Source organism: Staurois parvus, unplaced genomic scaffold (genome assembly GCF_062004578.1).
Source record: "Staurois parvus isolate SC_StPar_1 unplaced genomic scaffold, SC_StPar_1.0 ptg000047l, whole genome shotgun sequence".
Lineage (NCBI taxonomy): Eukaryota > Metazoa > Chordata > Amphibia > Anura > Ranidae > Staurois > Staurois parvus.
In genome coordinates, this window is record NW_028317843.1 from 6451243 (window position 1) to 6466837 (window position 15595).

The following is a 15595-nucleotide window of genomic DNA, read 5'->3' on the forward strand; positions in this document are numbered from 1 at the left end:
CCTCCTCATGCTGCTGCCAAGTCCAGAGTCTGTCATGGGTCCCTGTACGGCCTCCCATTGCTGCTGTCTCCATCGCCACACTCTGCTGCCATGTGCCACTTTCAGGTCTCTTCACACTGCTGGTGTGTTAAATTTTTTGACATAGGGTGCAGGCAGATTACGGGCCTCACATAGCTGCTGCCAGGCCCCTAATCTGCCATGGGCCCCTATATACCGCCTCCTCATGCTGCTGCCAAGTCTAGAGTCTCTCATGGGTCCCTGTACGGCCTCCCATTGCTGCTGTCTCCATCGCCACACTCTGCCATGTGCCACTTTCAGGTCTCTTCACACTGCTGGTGTGTTTAATTTTTTGACATAGGGTGCAGGCAGATTACGGGCCTCACATAGCTGCTGCCAGGCCCCTAATCTGCCATGGGCCCCTATATACCGCCTCCTCATGCTGCTGCCAAGTCTAGAGTCTGTCATGGGTCCCTGTACGGCCTCCCATTGCTGCTGTCTCCATCGCCACACTCTGCCATGTGCCACTTTCAGGTCTCTTCACACTGCTGGTGTGTTTAATTTTTTGACATAGGGTGCAGGCAGATTACGGGCCTCACATAGCTGCTGCCAGGCCCCTAATCTGCCATGGGCCCCTATATACCGCCTCCTCATGCTGCTGCCAAGTCCAGAGTCTCTCATGGGTCCCTGTACGGCCTCCCATTGCTGCTGTCTCCATCGCCACACTCTGCTGCCATGTGCCACTTTCAGGTCTCTTCACACTGCTGGTGTGTTAAATTTTTTGACATAGGGTGCAGGCAGATTACGGGCCTCACATAGCTGCTGCCAGGCCCCTAATCTGCCATGGGCCCCTATATACCGCCTCCTCATGCTGCTGCCAAGTCTAGAGTCTCTCATGGGTCCCTGTACGGCCTCCCATTGCTGCTGTCTCCATCGCCACACTCTGCTGCCATGTGCCACTTTCAGGTCTCTTCACACTGCTGGTGTGTTTAATTTTTTGACATAGGGTGCAGGCAGATTACGGGCCTCACATAGCTGCTGCCAGGCCCCTAATCTGCCATGGGCCCCTATATACCGCCTCCTCATGCTGCTGCCAAGTCCAGAGTCTCTCATGGGTCCCTGTACGGCCTCCCATTGCTGCTGTCTCCATCGCCACACTCTGCTGCCATGTGCCACTTTCAGGTCTCTTCACACTGCTGGTGTGTTAAATTTTTTGACATAGGGTGCTGGCAGATTACGGGCCTCCCATTGCTGCTGCCAGACATGTAATCTGCCATGGGCCCCCGTACCGACTCCTCATGCTGTGACGTTGCAACAAGGTGTAATTCAACCCTACATATGTTAGACCGCCTTTACGAACAGCTAAAGGCCATCACAGATTTCCTGATGTTAAAAGCGGATAAAGGTACTCCCTGTGTAACTTAGATGTCAGCCATTGTCAGCTCATGTGTGACACCTGCGCTTGCTCAGGCCCTTTGAGGAGGCCACGCTATTCGTGAGTCGGCAGGACTATGGGATGAATGAGGTCAAATCGGCCATGGGCCCCCGTACCGCCTGTTCACGCTGATGCTGGTCCCACAGTGTGACCTGGGTCCCTGTACGGCCTCCCATTGCTTCCACTCTGCCATGTGCCACTTTGAAATCTCCTCACACTCCTGCGGTTGTCCATTTTGTCATAGGTTGCTGGCAGATTACAGGCCTTCCATAGGTGCCACCAAGCCCCATATCGGCCATGGGCCCCCGTACCGCCTGGTCACGCTGCTGCTGGGCCCACAGTGTGACCTGGGTCCCTGTACCGCCTCCCATTGCTCCCACTCTGCCATGTGCCACTTTCAGGTCTCCTCACGCTCCTGCTGGTTTCCATTTTGTCATAGGTTGCTGTATGGCCTCCCATTGCTGCTGCCTCCACCGCCACACTGTGGCTCCAAACACTGGTTTTGGCCCCGTGACTGGCCAAAGGAGTGAAGTGTGCAGTGATTCTAAGATCGACGGCACTCATCTGCATGTCATACTGACAGACAGTATTATTTCTCTTCCCCAGCAGACTCCAAGGGCATTTAAATTAAAGGTACAGTGTTCTGCACTAATATTAAGTCTCTCTGAAGCCTAGAAACACCCTTTTTTAAGTTAAATTCACAGCGAATTTATTCGACTCGAATCGAATATTGTCCACGAATTCGCCGAATCAGTCGAATCGAATTTTTCATTTCTTCGCTCATCTCTAGTTCTGAATTCATTGTGTGACTGGACTGTATTGTTGTGTGGTGTATTTATGAGCTGTGTCACTGTACAGGGGAGAATACACCCCAATAAAGTATTTTTTTATATATATTTTATCTATAAATAAAGTTTATTATTTCAACAAAAACTGGTTCTGGGTGTACCGTTGGCCAAGGGACAAATTGGAGTGATTTGCATGGCTCTGCAAAAAAAAAAAAAGAGTGAACACCTTGTTTTGGAGATTTGTGAAGGAAATGAGACATAAATACCTTTTGTTTATAGAAAACTTTAATGTTTTTTAGAAAATAACAACAAAGAGAGGAGACCGACCTAGTGCATTACCATAACACAATTTTATTAAAAAATATTACGTTATATTAAGTAAATTACTCACACTCACATGACATTCACAAGGGTCAAGCCCATGAAGAGGAAAGAGGGCTTCACTCTCGAAACGAGTAAGTCATTTCAATGCTATGAGGTCTTCCCATGACATCACTTGAACACTGTGGACCTGGCGGTGGCCTCATGTTCAACTTCAGATATGCTAGTACATGTCATGCATTTGGAGTAAATTACTTGTAATATTTTTAAATACAATTTTGTTATGGTAATGCGTTAGGTCAGTGCGCCCTATCTTTGTTGTTGTTCTCTAGTACATGAAAGGATATCCACAGTCCTGAGGGGGCAACAAGACAATTTGCACTATACCTACAAGCCAGTCAAGTGGAGAGTTCCTTAAATCCATAAGCACCACATCTAAGCACAGGAGATTATTCTTTGGTTCTAATGTGTTTCACCCTGGTTTAATATACACTTACCGACCACTTTATTAGGTACACGTGTTCAATTGCGTGGTAACACAAATTGCTAATCAGCCAATCCCATGGCAGCAACTTAATGCATTTAAGCATCTAGATGTGAAGATGACTTGATGAAGTTCAAATTGAGCATCAAAATGGGGAAGAAAGGGAATTTAAGTGACTTTTAACATGGCATGGTTGTTGGCGCCACACGGGTTTGTCTGAATATTTCAAAAACTGCTGATCTACTTGGATTTCCACGCACAGCCATCTCTAGGGTTTACAGAGAATGATCTGAAAAAAGAGAAAATATCTAGTGAGTGGCAGTTGTGTGGATGAAAATACCTTGTTGATGTCAGAGGTCAGAGGAGAATGGGCATTCGATTTCAGCTGCGACATTCAGAATTTGGTGTAAACAATATGAAAGTATGGATCCATCCTGCCTTGTATCAACTGTTTAAGCTGGTGGTGGTGGTGTAATGGTGTGGAGGATATTTTCTTGGCACTAGCAAGGTGTACCTAATAAAGTGGCCAGAGAGTGTGGAAGACTTACGTTCCTTATGACCCACCTCACTATGACCTGTTTGATAATATTTCTTAATATACAAATTGGTTAATACCCATCTAATGGTTATCAGTATATCAGGTGTGATTAACATTATTACTATTTAGCCTTATAGATATGTTGGGGTTTTTTGGGGTTTTTTTTTCAGCAAATCAGACTTGTGCTGAGGATGAGTGATCTACAGTCACTGAGCAGTACTCCTAAGCAGGAAAAAGATCATGCCTATTTAACAAGCATATATACAGTATATTTAACTCACTTTATGTTCAATTGGTTGGTAACACAAATCAGCCAATCACATGGCAGCAACTCAATGTATTTAGGTATTTAGGCATATAGACATGGTGAAGACAACTTGCTGAAGTTCAAACTGAGCATCAGAATGGGGAAGAAGGGGGATTTAAGTGACTTTGAATGTGGCATGGTTGTTGATGCCACACGGACTGGTCTGAGTATTCCAGAAACTGCTGATCTACTGGGATTTTCACGCACAACCATCTCTAGGGTTTAGAGAAAATAAAAAATAGAAAATAGCCAATGAGCTGCAGTTGTGTGAATGCCTTGTTGATGTCAGAGGTCAGAGGAGAATGGGCACACTGGTTCCTGCGACATTCCGATGGTAGGGTCAGAATTTGCCGTAAAAAGCGTGAAAGCATGGATCCTACCTTGTATCAGCAGTTCAAGCTGGTGATGGTGGTGTTGTAATGGTGTATTTTCTTGGCACTAGCAAGGTGTACCTAATTAAGTAACCAGTGAGTGTATAAACAATACTTCTTGGTAGAATTATCTACAAGGTAATCACACTAACATACATACATATACATAAACCTATAAGGGCTCATTTACACTAGTGATTGGAGGACAGTAAGACCCCACGGTCGAGCCGTGGTTTTACTGCACCTCAATCAAATGCCTGAAAAGGCAGCAGCCAGATTGCTCTTCAGACAGCAAAGCAAGTGTAAATGAAGCCTAAGTATCCTAAGTATTTTCTTTACTAGTAGGGTCAAACGATCAGATCTATGTCTTGACTGTAATATTTGTTCTTTTGCATTTATTCTTTCAGTCTGTTAGAAAGTAAGATTACAGAGATGGAAGGAAGACACAAAGTGGAACTGGACACATTGAAAACAGAGAAGGAGACGTTACAAGGCCTTGTCTCCCGTCAGACCTACATCATACAAGAGCTAGAGAAGCAGCTGACCAAGGCCACAAATAATAACAGTATCTTACAGAAACAACAACTGGAGCTCATGGATACTGTTCACAACCTGGTAAAACTCTGCTCCAAGGAAGGAGGTAACTCATATTTAAACAAATTGTTTATCTTTGTGCCAAAACAACATGTAAATAATTTAGCAACAACAAAGTGTAATACAACTTGAGATGCTGAAACCACCAAATAGTCTACCTCGTACCTATACCTGGATTTCTTCTCCAGTGAGGTTCAGTGAGGCCTTCCACCCTAGATATGTACCAGTAGTGAAACACTAAAGCTGGGAACGGTTGCGGATCTAGTTCTGACTTCAGGATAAAAGTCTATATTTGCATTAGTGTTCTTGGCTTTAAGGTTCTAGGGAAGCTTCAGCACCTTACTGAAAATATGTGTATAAATGTTCAACAACCTAATATTACCTCGAAAGTTAAATGCAGGGCTTTTTTTAACTGGAATTATGGGGGAATGTAGTTCTGGCACTGCCAGCACTGAATGTATGTAACTGCAACAGGTGGTAGGGTGTGTTCGGAGGTGTGGGATCTATTGTTGCTGGTTGCTGTGGGATCTATTGTCACTGGGGGGTATCTGTTGTTGCAGGGAGGTACAGTATGTTTTTGCTGGGGAGGTGTGTTGTTACTGGTGGAGGATCTTATGTTGCTGGGAGGGATCTACTAATGAGGGAGGGTCTATTGTTGCTGGCTGCTGGAAGATCTATTGATGCTGGCTGCTGGGAGATCTATTATTGCTGGCAGTGTCTATTGTTGTGGATCTATTGCTACAGTGGGGAGAGTATTTTGTTGTGCGGGGTCTATTTTTGTTGGGGGGGGGGTCAATTGTTGCTGGCTGCAGGGGATCTATTGGGATCTATCTATACTTGGTTCTGTATTCTCTAAAAAATGGTGGTACAAGGAGGTGGGTAGGTGATGAAACCAAAGGAGGTTGGTAGGAGGCAGAAACAAGTGGTGACTTGGAAGAGGGGAGTACCTGCACCTAATGTAATCTTATCACAGGTAGCATGAGGAAATGTAAAGGAATTATCAGTTCACAAGGTGTAGTAATCCATATAAACATGTAAGACTTGTTCATTCTCACAATTCACCTAAAGGATAAAATGACCTTAAAAAATATTTAAAAAAATGAAAAAAACAAACGTTTTTTCTCCTGAGAGCCTGTAAAGCATTGCATCTGTGTTCAGCAGATTACAGCTCAAATTGCAGACTCTTGCAGACTGTCATTACACTGTCTGCCCGTACCACCCATACAGGCAGGCAGCTACTGAAGTCTAGGGAACTTAATGGACCACAAGAATGCTCACCAGTACCCTCGCATAACTACAAGCCGTCAGGCACAATGGCTGATAGTACATGTAGGCATTCATTCACAGAACTCTGTGAATGGACGATGCAGCCATATGAGTGGAGCACCTCACAGCCACGCTGTTTTCAGATTGTGACAACGTGTGCGGGGAGAGGATCCCTACCTGTTGTCACAAGGAGGCGGCACATCAGGGGATGAGGTGGTGGATGTTTAACATTTTACAACCTAAATATGGGTGTGACATGCTGAGAAGGATGAACTTATCCTTTAAAGTGATATTAAAGACAATTTTTTAAAAAGAAAAACAAACATGTCATACTTACCTGCTCTGTGCAGTGGTTTTGAACAGAGCAACCCCAATCCTCCTCTTCTCGGGTCCTCCGCTCCTTCACTCATGACCCCTCCTACCTGCCAAATGCCAAGAAAGCAAGCAGCTTGCTATGGGGGCACCCAGGCAGGCTCGCTCCTGAGCCGCTGCTCTGTATGTCCTCACACAGAGCTGTGACTCAGCCCCACCCCCTCTATTTTTCTCACTGGATGTGCTTGGCAGCAGTGTAAACCACTGACGAAAGAGGAGCGAGAGTCCACGGAGAACTGTGGCTCTTGTGCACATCACTGGATCATGATGGGGCTCAGGTAAGTATCAGGCGGCTGGGGTGGCTGCACACAGAAGGTTTTTTACCTTCCTGAATAGAATGCATGAAAGTAAAAAACATGGAGCCTTTAAAACCACTTTAAGTAAAATGAGTCAAAGTTATGTGGCAAGTTTCTTGCCATTGCTATTCACATTGTCATACTAAAGGATCCTGTCATTAGACCAATATCTCTTTCTTCTGAAAAGAAAATATAAACATTATATCTTTGCAGAAAAGATTTCATATGTCACAAGGACAGGACGTGAGGGAAAATCTCCCCAGTGGGGCCCTAGACAAAAAAGGCAATCTGACAGAAATCATAACTCTGCCCCACTCTATCTGAAACTAAAATAGCTCATGTATCATTGTGAACTGACCCTTGCAAGATTAACAGACACACAGACAAACTACAAAAGGACAGATAGGTAAAAAAAAAGGTATAAATGAAAACCAGAATACAGAAGATGTACCGGTAGGCCAAAACATTTTTAGAGGATGATTTGCAATTGAACCAGAGACAAGAGCTATAGAACAATGGGAACACTTTGTCAGAGAGTCCAGAGCCTTTTAAGCACTGTAAAGTTGTGAGGATAGTATTTAACAAAATAAAGTTCTTCTTTAAAAGACCTTCTTGTTTTCTGCTAAAGTTTAAAAACCTTTAAAAGGAGAAGCAGCACACTTTCTGTCACTCTGCTCTCTCATCCTATCAGCATGCTCCTTGCAAATCATTGTGCTCCTTCTCTAGACCCCAGTCTGAGCTCTGCTGTATAGTGATTGTAATTAAGGATGTATTTGTAGCGCTACCCTTGTGAGGGCCACTGTATTGTGGGTACCCCTAAGCTTCTCTCTGCACAGCCAAGCAACAGATATTTCTCACACAGAGACAGTGACCAGTCCATGGGCTTGGTTTTGTTGTTTTGTTAGGGGAAATTAACTTGGATAGAGAAATAGGGATTATGGGATGCCCATCTGGCTTGAATGAATGAAAGGGGGACACTTCATTCGTATGTACAAAGGCAGATCCAGGACTGTTCTTCTCTTGAAAGCTGTCAGCCATTGCGGATTAGTAGCAACAGCCCTTTATGGGCGAGGAACTAGCAGTCCCTGAAAAAAATCAGCCTAACTTCTCGTAACTACATGTAGGGATATCTTCTCTCCCCCTGTAGAGCTGCTCCCACCTCTGCAGCCTGCAAACACCGCCACAACACAGACCTAGGGAACCCTCCCAGGCACCGACAGTCTACTCAACACTCCATCTTCCACTTGACTTCTCTGTCAGCCCGACTCTCTCATATTTATGGGCCAGTCCACCACTCTACCAGGGCCTAAACAGCGGTGCCTCCAAAGACTGGGACTCCCATAAACATACAGATTAGTTTTCCACCTGCTTACCGACTTCTGGAAGGTTATATGATCCTCCAAAGTCAGGAGGAGCTGATAAAGCCACAACCTGTTACGTCATCCAGCTGACCTGAAATAACCCAACCTCAATCACAGACTCACACAATTACCATGAGTCATACACAATGATTTTACCTACTACACACTACACTATTATAGTAGCACACTAGAGGGTGCTACATATTAATGAACATTGAGCTCAATTATCGTGTCTTATTTTTATGCCTTGAGTTCAGCCTTCGAAAATCACAATGGCAATATCTGTGATTATCTGGAAGAAAACAGACATATCAAGCAATTTTCATAACTGTATATAGGCGGCTGTTTTTCCATTCAATCTGCACATATTCACAGGTAAATTAATTTCATATTTTGTCATTTCTAACATGCCCCCTATGAGTTATCCTTTTGAAGAAGCTGTGCTCATGTTATGCCTGAGCTACATAATTTATGTTCATTAACCTAGGGTCAATTGCATAAATTCATATACCCCCTTATCTTTTGAAATATGAAATTATAAATAAGCTAAACTCTATAGAACAGTAAAAATAATATTTCTGGGTCACCACCTCAAAAACAATAACTCAGCAAATGTAAGTAGCCCGTTCTTTAGCATCTTATGTTCCAGGAACACATCCAACTCACTTAGGAAAGTAATACCATGTGTTTTGCATTACGTCCGATAAAAGCTAATTGCTCGTTTGAGACTGTCATTATAATAGATTCATTCAATCAAACAAGATGGAACACCCCACAAACATATACAGGGCATTATGACGGGGGGCAGTAACAGGCTGCTGATCTGTAACAATGCAAGCAATTGTCTTTGGGAACAATTTGTATAAAGAGACATCATAAGCCACCCTACTAAGCAGAAAGACTGAAAGCTGATGTCACCCATCAAATATGTTCCTCCCGTTTTTATGTAAATATATGTGTGTTCATGGAGAGCTGGCCAACAGCAGATGTAATGCTTATTATATTGCATAAATATCAAACTATGCTACACAGGTATAATGTGTTCTTGTATACACTCTCTATTTATATAAGAGAGAGAACTGTGTGTACAGTATATACACACATATATATATATATATTTTTAATTTTCTCTCTCTCTTTATATATATATATATATATATATATATATATATATACACACACACATATACAGCTCAGAAAAATTAAAGGAATATTTTGAAAACATCAGATCTCAATTGGAAAAAAATATCATGCTGGATATCTATACTGATTTGGAATGGGTACTATGTTTGAAACGTAAGGATGCCCCATTGTTTGATGGAAATTAAAATTATCAACCTACAGAGGACTGCATTCAAAGACACCCTGAAAACCAAAGTGAAAAAATGATGCAGTAGGCTAGTCCATTTTGCTGAAATTTCATTGCAGCAACTCAAAATGTTACTCAGTATTTTGTAATTCCCCCATGTGTTTGTATGCATGCCTGACAACGTCAGGGCATGCTCCTAATGAGAAGAAAGATGGTGTCCTGGGGTATTTCCTCCCAGATCTGGACCAGGGCATCACCTAGTACCTGGACAGTCTGAGGTGCAACCTGGCGGCATTGGATGGACCAAAACATGATATCCCAGAGGTGTTCTATTTGATTTAGGTCAGGCGAGCATGGGGGCTATTCAATGGTATAACTTCCAACATCCTCCAGGAACTGCATACTCTTGCCACATGAGGCTGGGCATTGTCATGCACCAGAAGGAACCCAGGACCAAGGGCGGACTGACAACTCATGGGGCAATAGGGGATCATGGGGCCCCTGTGTCCTTTCCGAAACTCAAAAAAGCCTATGAAAAAGGTACCAGGGGCATCTCATGGGGCCCCCTACTGACCCCGGGCCCTTGGGCAGTGCCCGAGTTTCCAAATGGTCAGTCCGCCCCTGCCCAGGACCTACTGCACCAGAGTAGGGTCTGACAATGGGTCCAAGGATTTCATCCCGATACCTAATGGCAATCAGGGTGCCATTGTCTAGCCTGTAGTGCGTCCCTCAATGGATATGTCTCCCCAGACCATCACTGACCCACCACCAAAACAGTCATGCTGAAGGATGTTACAGGCAGCATAACGTTCTCCACGGTTTCTCCAGACACTTTCACATCTGTTACATGTGCTCAGGGTGAACCTGCTCTCATCTGTGAAAAGCACAGGGCACCAGAGGTGGACCTGCCAATTCTGGTGTTCAATCACAAATGCCAATCGTGCTTTATGGTGCCGGGCAGTGAGCACATCGGAGAACGTCGAGCTTTCAGGCCACCCTCATGAAGTCTGTATCTGATTGTTTTGTCAGAGACATTCACACCAGTGGTCTGCTGGAGGTCATTTTGTAGGACTCTGGCAGTGCTCATCCTGTTTCTCCTTGCACAAAGGAGCAGATACCGGTCCTGCTGATGGCTTAAGGACCTTCTACACCCTATCCAGCTCTCCTAGAGTAACTGCCTGTTTCCTGGAATCTCCTCCATGCTCTTAATACTGTGCTGGGAGACACAGTAAACCTTCTGCCAATGGCATCTATTGATGTGCCATCCTGGAGGAGTTGGACTGCCAGTGCAACCTCTGTAGGGTCCAGGTATTGCCTCATGCTACCAGTGGTGACACTGACCCTAGCCAAATGCAAAACTAGTGAAAAACAGTCAGAAAAAATGAGTATGGAAAAAAATGTCAGTGGCCTCCACCTGAAAAACCATTCCTGTTTTGGGGGTTGTCTCATTGTTGTCCATCTAGTGCACCTGTTGTTAATTTCATTAACACCAAAGCAGCTGAAACTGATTAACAACCCCCTCTGCTACTTAACCGACCAGAACCGACTCTGATTACAAAGTCTTTCTTTAATTTTTTTTACCATTTATATATATATGTCTCCTAGATTCACTTTGTTAATGAGTAGCTCCACTTTTCTTGAGATGTATGTACATTGCAAGGAATTAAAAAAAAACTTTGTAGCAGAGTCCTACATGTTTCTGTTCTTAAGAAAAAGCTGTATATTCTACTATGTCCTTAGAAGTTGAATTCCTGTATAGGAGTGTCTGTGTTCAATCTAATCAGCTGATGCACTTGCAGTGTTTTAATGGGGAAGGTTGGAGGGTCTGCATCCCTTTACAAGTAATTAACCCTTAGGAATTTTCATGCCAAAAATATAATTCCTATTGCAAGGGACACCTAAAATTTGACTTGTATCCTAATGCAGACTTCTGAGAAAATCAGTGAGACAATCACACAAGCAGGAGACGATGTTTCTGGGGGAGCTCTGTACACCAACTGTGTACAGAACGCCTCCAGGCCTCCACATTGCATTGAATTTTGCAGAATACAACGCTGCGGATTGAAAAAGGAAGGTGATTTTTTAATAAAATTAAATTGCAATATGGCTTGTTTTGCCATTTTATATGTTATAATATTATTATTATTATTATTTTATTATTTTAGTTTTTTTTCAACAAAAGTGGAGTTTCCCTTTAAACTCTTTAAACAGATTTGTAAAAAATTGAAGAACACACAGAAGCTTTTCCTAGCCAGCAAATACTTAGGCTAACTGACTAGTTAGAGGGATGTGAAATTGGTAGACTTCCAGTCTAAAATGGTTTCCCCATATAGCTCCTGTTGTTCTCCCTTGTACCCAAATAATCTAATTTCACTGGCCCAAAAACAATGGAAAAAGTCAAAATATCAACCTGTAAAAACCTTCAGAGCAATCCATCTGCCTCTACTTTTGGCAATATACCAAGACAGGCACAAAATTGAAGATCCAATGATTTACAATTTGTAATAATGTCCTAAGAAGGGTTGAGTAGGTTTCATGCATATGAATAGTTGGACCTGGCAGAACATTACATCGTGTATAATTTCTTCAAACCACAGAATTCCTCTGAAGTACACACAGTCCCTTTATCTAAAACAATGGAGCTGTGCCGAACGTTTTTCGCCTAAGCGACCATAAATTTCCTTAGATCAGTAGAAAACCATTGAAAATTCACACAGCCCTGGGTAGGAGCCAACCAGAAAGAAACATTTAATTCCATTGAGTAAAAGTATTTTTTTCTTATTTACTCTCTTAACAATATTATTCAGCAAGGGGGCAGTGAATACTTGAACATGCAATACTAAACATAGAATTTTTAACCTGCCTTCAACTTTATCCAAGTCAGCTGACCACTTAAAGTGTTACTAAGCCCAGAACCCTGCATTCATTATATATGGTCTCCCACAGTACACAGAACATGGAAATGCAATTATTATAGTAAATATAAACTGCTAAATACCTTCTGTCCTCAGCAGTATATACTGTAGCAGTCTTATGACTTCTATCAGTGTCCAGCTGAGCACTGGTTAAAGCTTGTAGAAGTTTTCTTCTCCTTTCACTGCCCTATGAGATTGCATAACCCCCTGACTCTCTGTCTGGACAGTGCTGATTGGCTTTGTGCTGATCACATGCACCCACCCAAGAAAAAGTAAAACTCTTTAGCAGTACACACCAAACTGAGCATGTGCAGAGTGTCTCTGAGGCTCTGTTCTATCAGGAGATGAAATGGGGAATATGGAAGAAGGGGAGGATCAGAGAAGACAGGATCAAACATTCTTTTTACACAATGCAGAGGATTAATCCCTTATGTTCCACAGTGAGTATAACAAGCATTCTTTACTGCATATACAGACTGATTTTACTGTTGTGGGTTTAATAACACTTTAAACCAAACTATCTAATTTTTTTAGTCATTGCCCTTTTTTCTGGATCATTGAGATAAAGTGCAAATCATGCTATGTCTGTGCCCACACCCACCATTAACAGTAATACCATGGGGTAGATTAATGAATGGCTTTTTTAATTCTTCTAAATGTTTGTGGTTGTTAGAGATATGGGGATAACATAACTAAATTGTTTCACAGAAAGGTTTCTTGCATTACAGACACTACAATGGGGTTATGTTATAAAAAGTATGGTTACTATAAATGCAAATTGTGCTTTTCGCAATCATTTTAGCCATACTGTTGTTAGGGGATGGGAGCACTTTAAAATGGCAATGGCTGCCTGTAGGGTTTAACAGGTTCATTTCTGGAGCTGACAACTGGAGTCCAGCTCTAAACCCCAGAGTTGAAACCTTTAGCTTTTTGCTTTATAATCATCCTAAAGAATGCTTTAATAAATTATTTTATTTGATGAATAATGGCTGGAAAGCCTCCAGATCTACAGACTGGTTTATCTTGACACACTTATATCTCTCTATTACAAGAGCAATATTGTCACCATGGTTTTAAGATGGTAATATACATTAAAACTGATGAATCTGGATCCATGATTCAGCCATTTCACACACAAAAAAAACCCCAATAGTATCAAGGCAAGATTTTCCAATCCACTCAGTTGTTGTGGTCTTTGAGAAGGCTTGTGTAGGTTTGTTGTGAGCAGCTATAAAAACGTTTTTTCTACTGTCTATTTGCAGTTTAAAGCTCACACCATTTTAATTTTTTTCTCAGTTTTTTAGTGCTTTGTTGGGAGTTCTCAGGTTATTTCTGATCCAATGATTGTCTGTGATCACCAAACAAGAAATAAGAGAAATGGTTGTTTCTAGGACAGAAAAAGAGACAGGAAAACTATGGATGAGCTCTGGGATTGGGCTGACCATGAGCTTGACCCAAAGCTAAGCTGTTTGCTGTTCACTGAATGGACTAGATTACTAAACTAAATGGCCAAATTAAATCTGGTCAGACTAAACTAAATTGCCAGATTTGGCTGCTGCACCCAGAAGTCATTGATTTAGTGGCGGTATTACTACCACCACTAAATGGCAGCTTTTGGCTACCCACCAGCTTGTTTCAAATTGTACACAAGCCAGCAGACATCTCAGATGAGGTCATTGACTAAATATTGCCATAATATTTAATTGATGATATCATCCAGCAGCCCTAGCGGGGTTGTGGACATTCAGAAGCTGGCCGAAGAGCTGTCATTTGTGACAGGAGTAGTGACGGGAAAGGATTGATGTGGCATGGCATGTTGTGTTTGTGTTGATAGGTCATCAAGGCGTCAATCATCATGATTTATGATGGATCAACATTGCTGGACGACGTGATTGATGTTGAATTTACATGAAGGGCAATGTCTTTTTTACTCCATACTCATTCAAATAGGGGGAGGACCAGATATCTGTGGGCACCCTTATTTTAATGTGGGCCTCCAGATTTTTATACTTACCCCCTGCAAGCCCCCACATCTGCTAGGTGAGAGATGTAGGGATGAGGCCTTTGTTCTCATAACCATGGGGACAAGGTGCCATGCAAAGAGAGCCTCCCTTAGCACCCTCCTAATGTTGAGGACATGTGGTCTGGTATGGTTCGGGCATACTCTATCTGCCTCTCCCTTCCCTTGCAAGCCATGCTACAAAGGTAGGTAGATCCTCATATTACATAACTTTGGTAAATCCAAAGCTGAATGCTCAAGCAATAACATGTGTTTATATATGTCAGAGTCTTTGATCCCTTTCTTCCAGAAGCATTTTGGAAATCTGAACCACCAAAACAAAATTTAAATTTTCATTCAGATTTGGCCATCTCTATCCATGAAATTCAATCAGATATTAATGTCATCTGAAACTGGGAATCAAATTTACTGAAAAAGTAGTGTTTTGTTGCAATCTGTGTCACCCTAAAGAGTTTTCTCATCACTTCCTGTCCAAAGTGAAAACTTGCTGATGGGTCACAGACCACAGTAAAAAGTTTATAGATGGTTCTATCACTTATTATTATTATTATACAGTATTTATAAAGCGCCAATAGTTCGCTCAGTGCTGTACATTACTTTCTTTAGTCTTCTAAATAATAACTATGGGTTACCTAAGTTATGTAAAGAAAATGCAAAGATTGTATCTTCATTGTATAAACTGACAGAGGCAGACCAGAAAAAAATATTGCTTACAGTAGCTTTCAGATCTGCTCTTTAGAGAAAAAAGATTCCCACACGATATTTATAATAACTTACTTTTACATTTTTTCTGGCAACCTTTTTTCTTTTTTTTTCTCTGCAACCCCAAACCCAAAATTCAACTAACATATATTGCCTTCACAAAACAATGTTTCCATGCAATGCTTAAATATATTTATGAATTTCTTTTTTTTTTATTTCTTATTCAATTTTTTTTTTAAATGTCAAACTGTCTTTGCAAAATCCTTCTCTATTAGTTACTGCATACAAAGCTCCAAATCGCAGCCACTGAAAACCTGTCACATAAGATAAAAGTGGAATGTTGCCAAACATTCTCTTATTGTAATTCAGTAATAAAACTGGATTAGTGTGGCGAAATGCACTAAAATTGGAATGACAGAGGAGACACAGATGCAGTGTGTCACATGTATGGCCTTTGACAAAGGTTTGCTTGCTTCTTCTGGGTGTTTACAGCACACAGTACTCATTAATACATATGAA

General features: G+C 42.1%; 1 protein-coding gene across 1 annotated transcript in view; it reads left to right on the forward strand.

The window, feature by feature from the left end:
- ANGPT1 (angiopoietin 1) overlaps nt 1–15595 on the forward strand; it is a 468377-nt gene that overhangs the window by 304566 nt on the left and 148216 nt on the right. The window contains exon 4 of the mRNA XM_089664458.1: nt 4649–4881. Coding sequence (XP_089520584.1) covers nt 4649–4881 — 233 coding nt within the window. The remainder of the gene's footprint in view (nt 1–4648; nt 4882–15595) is intronic.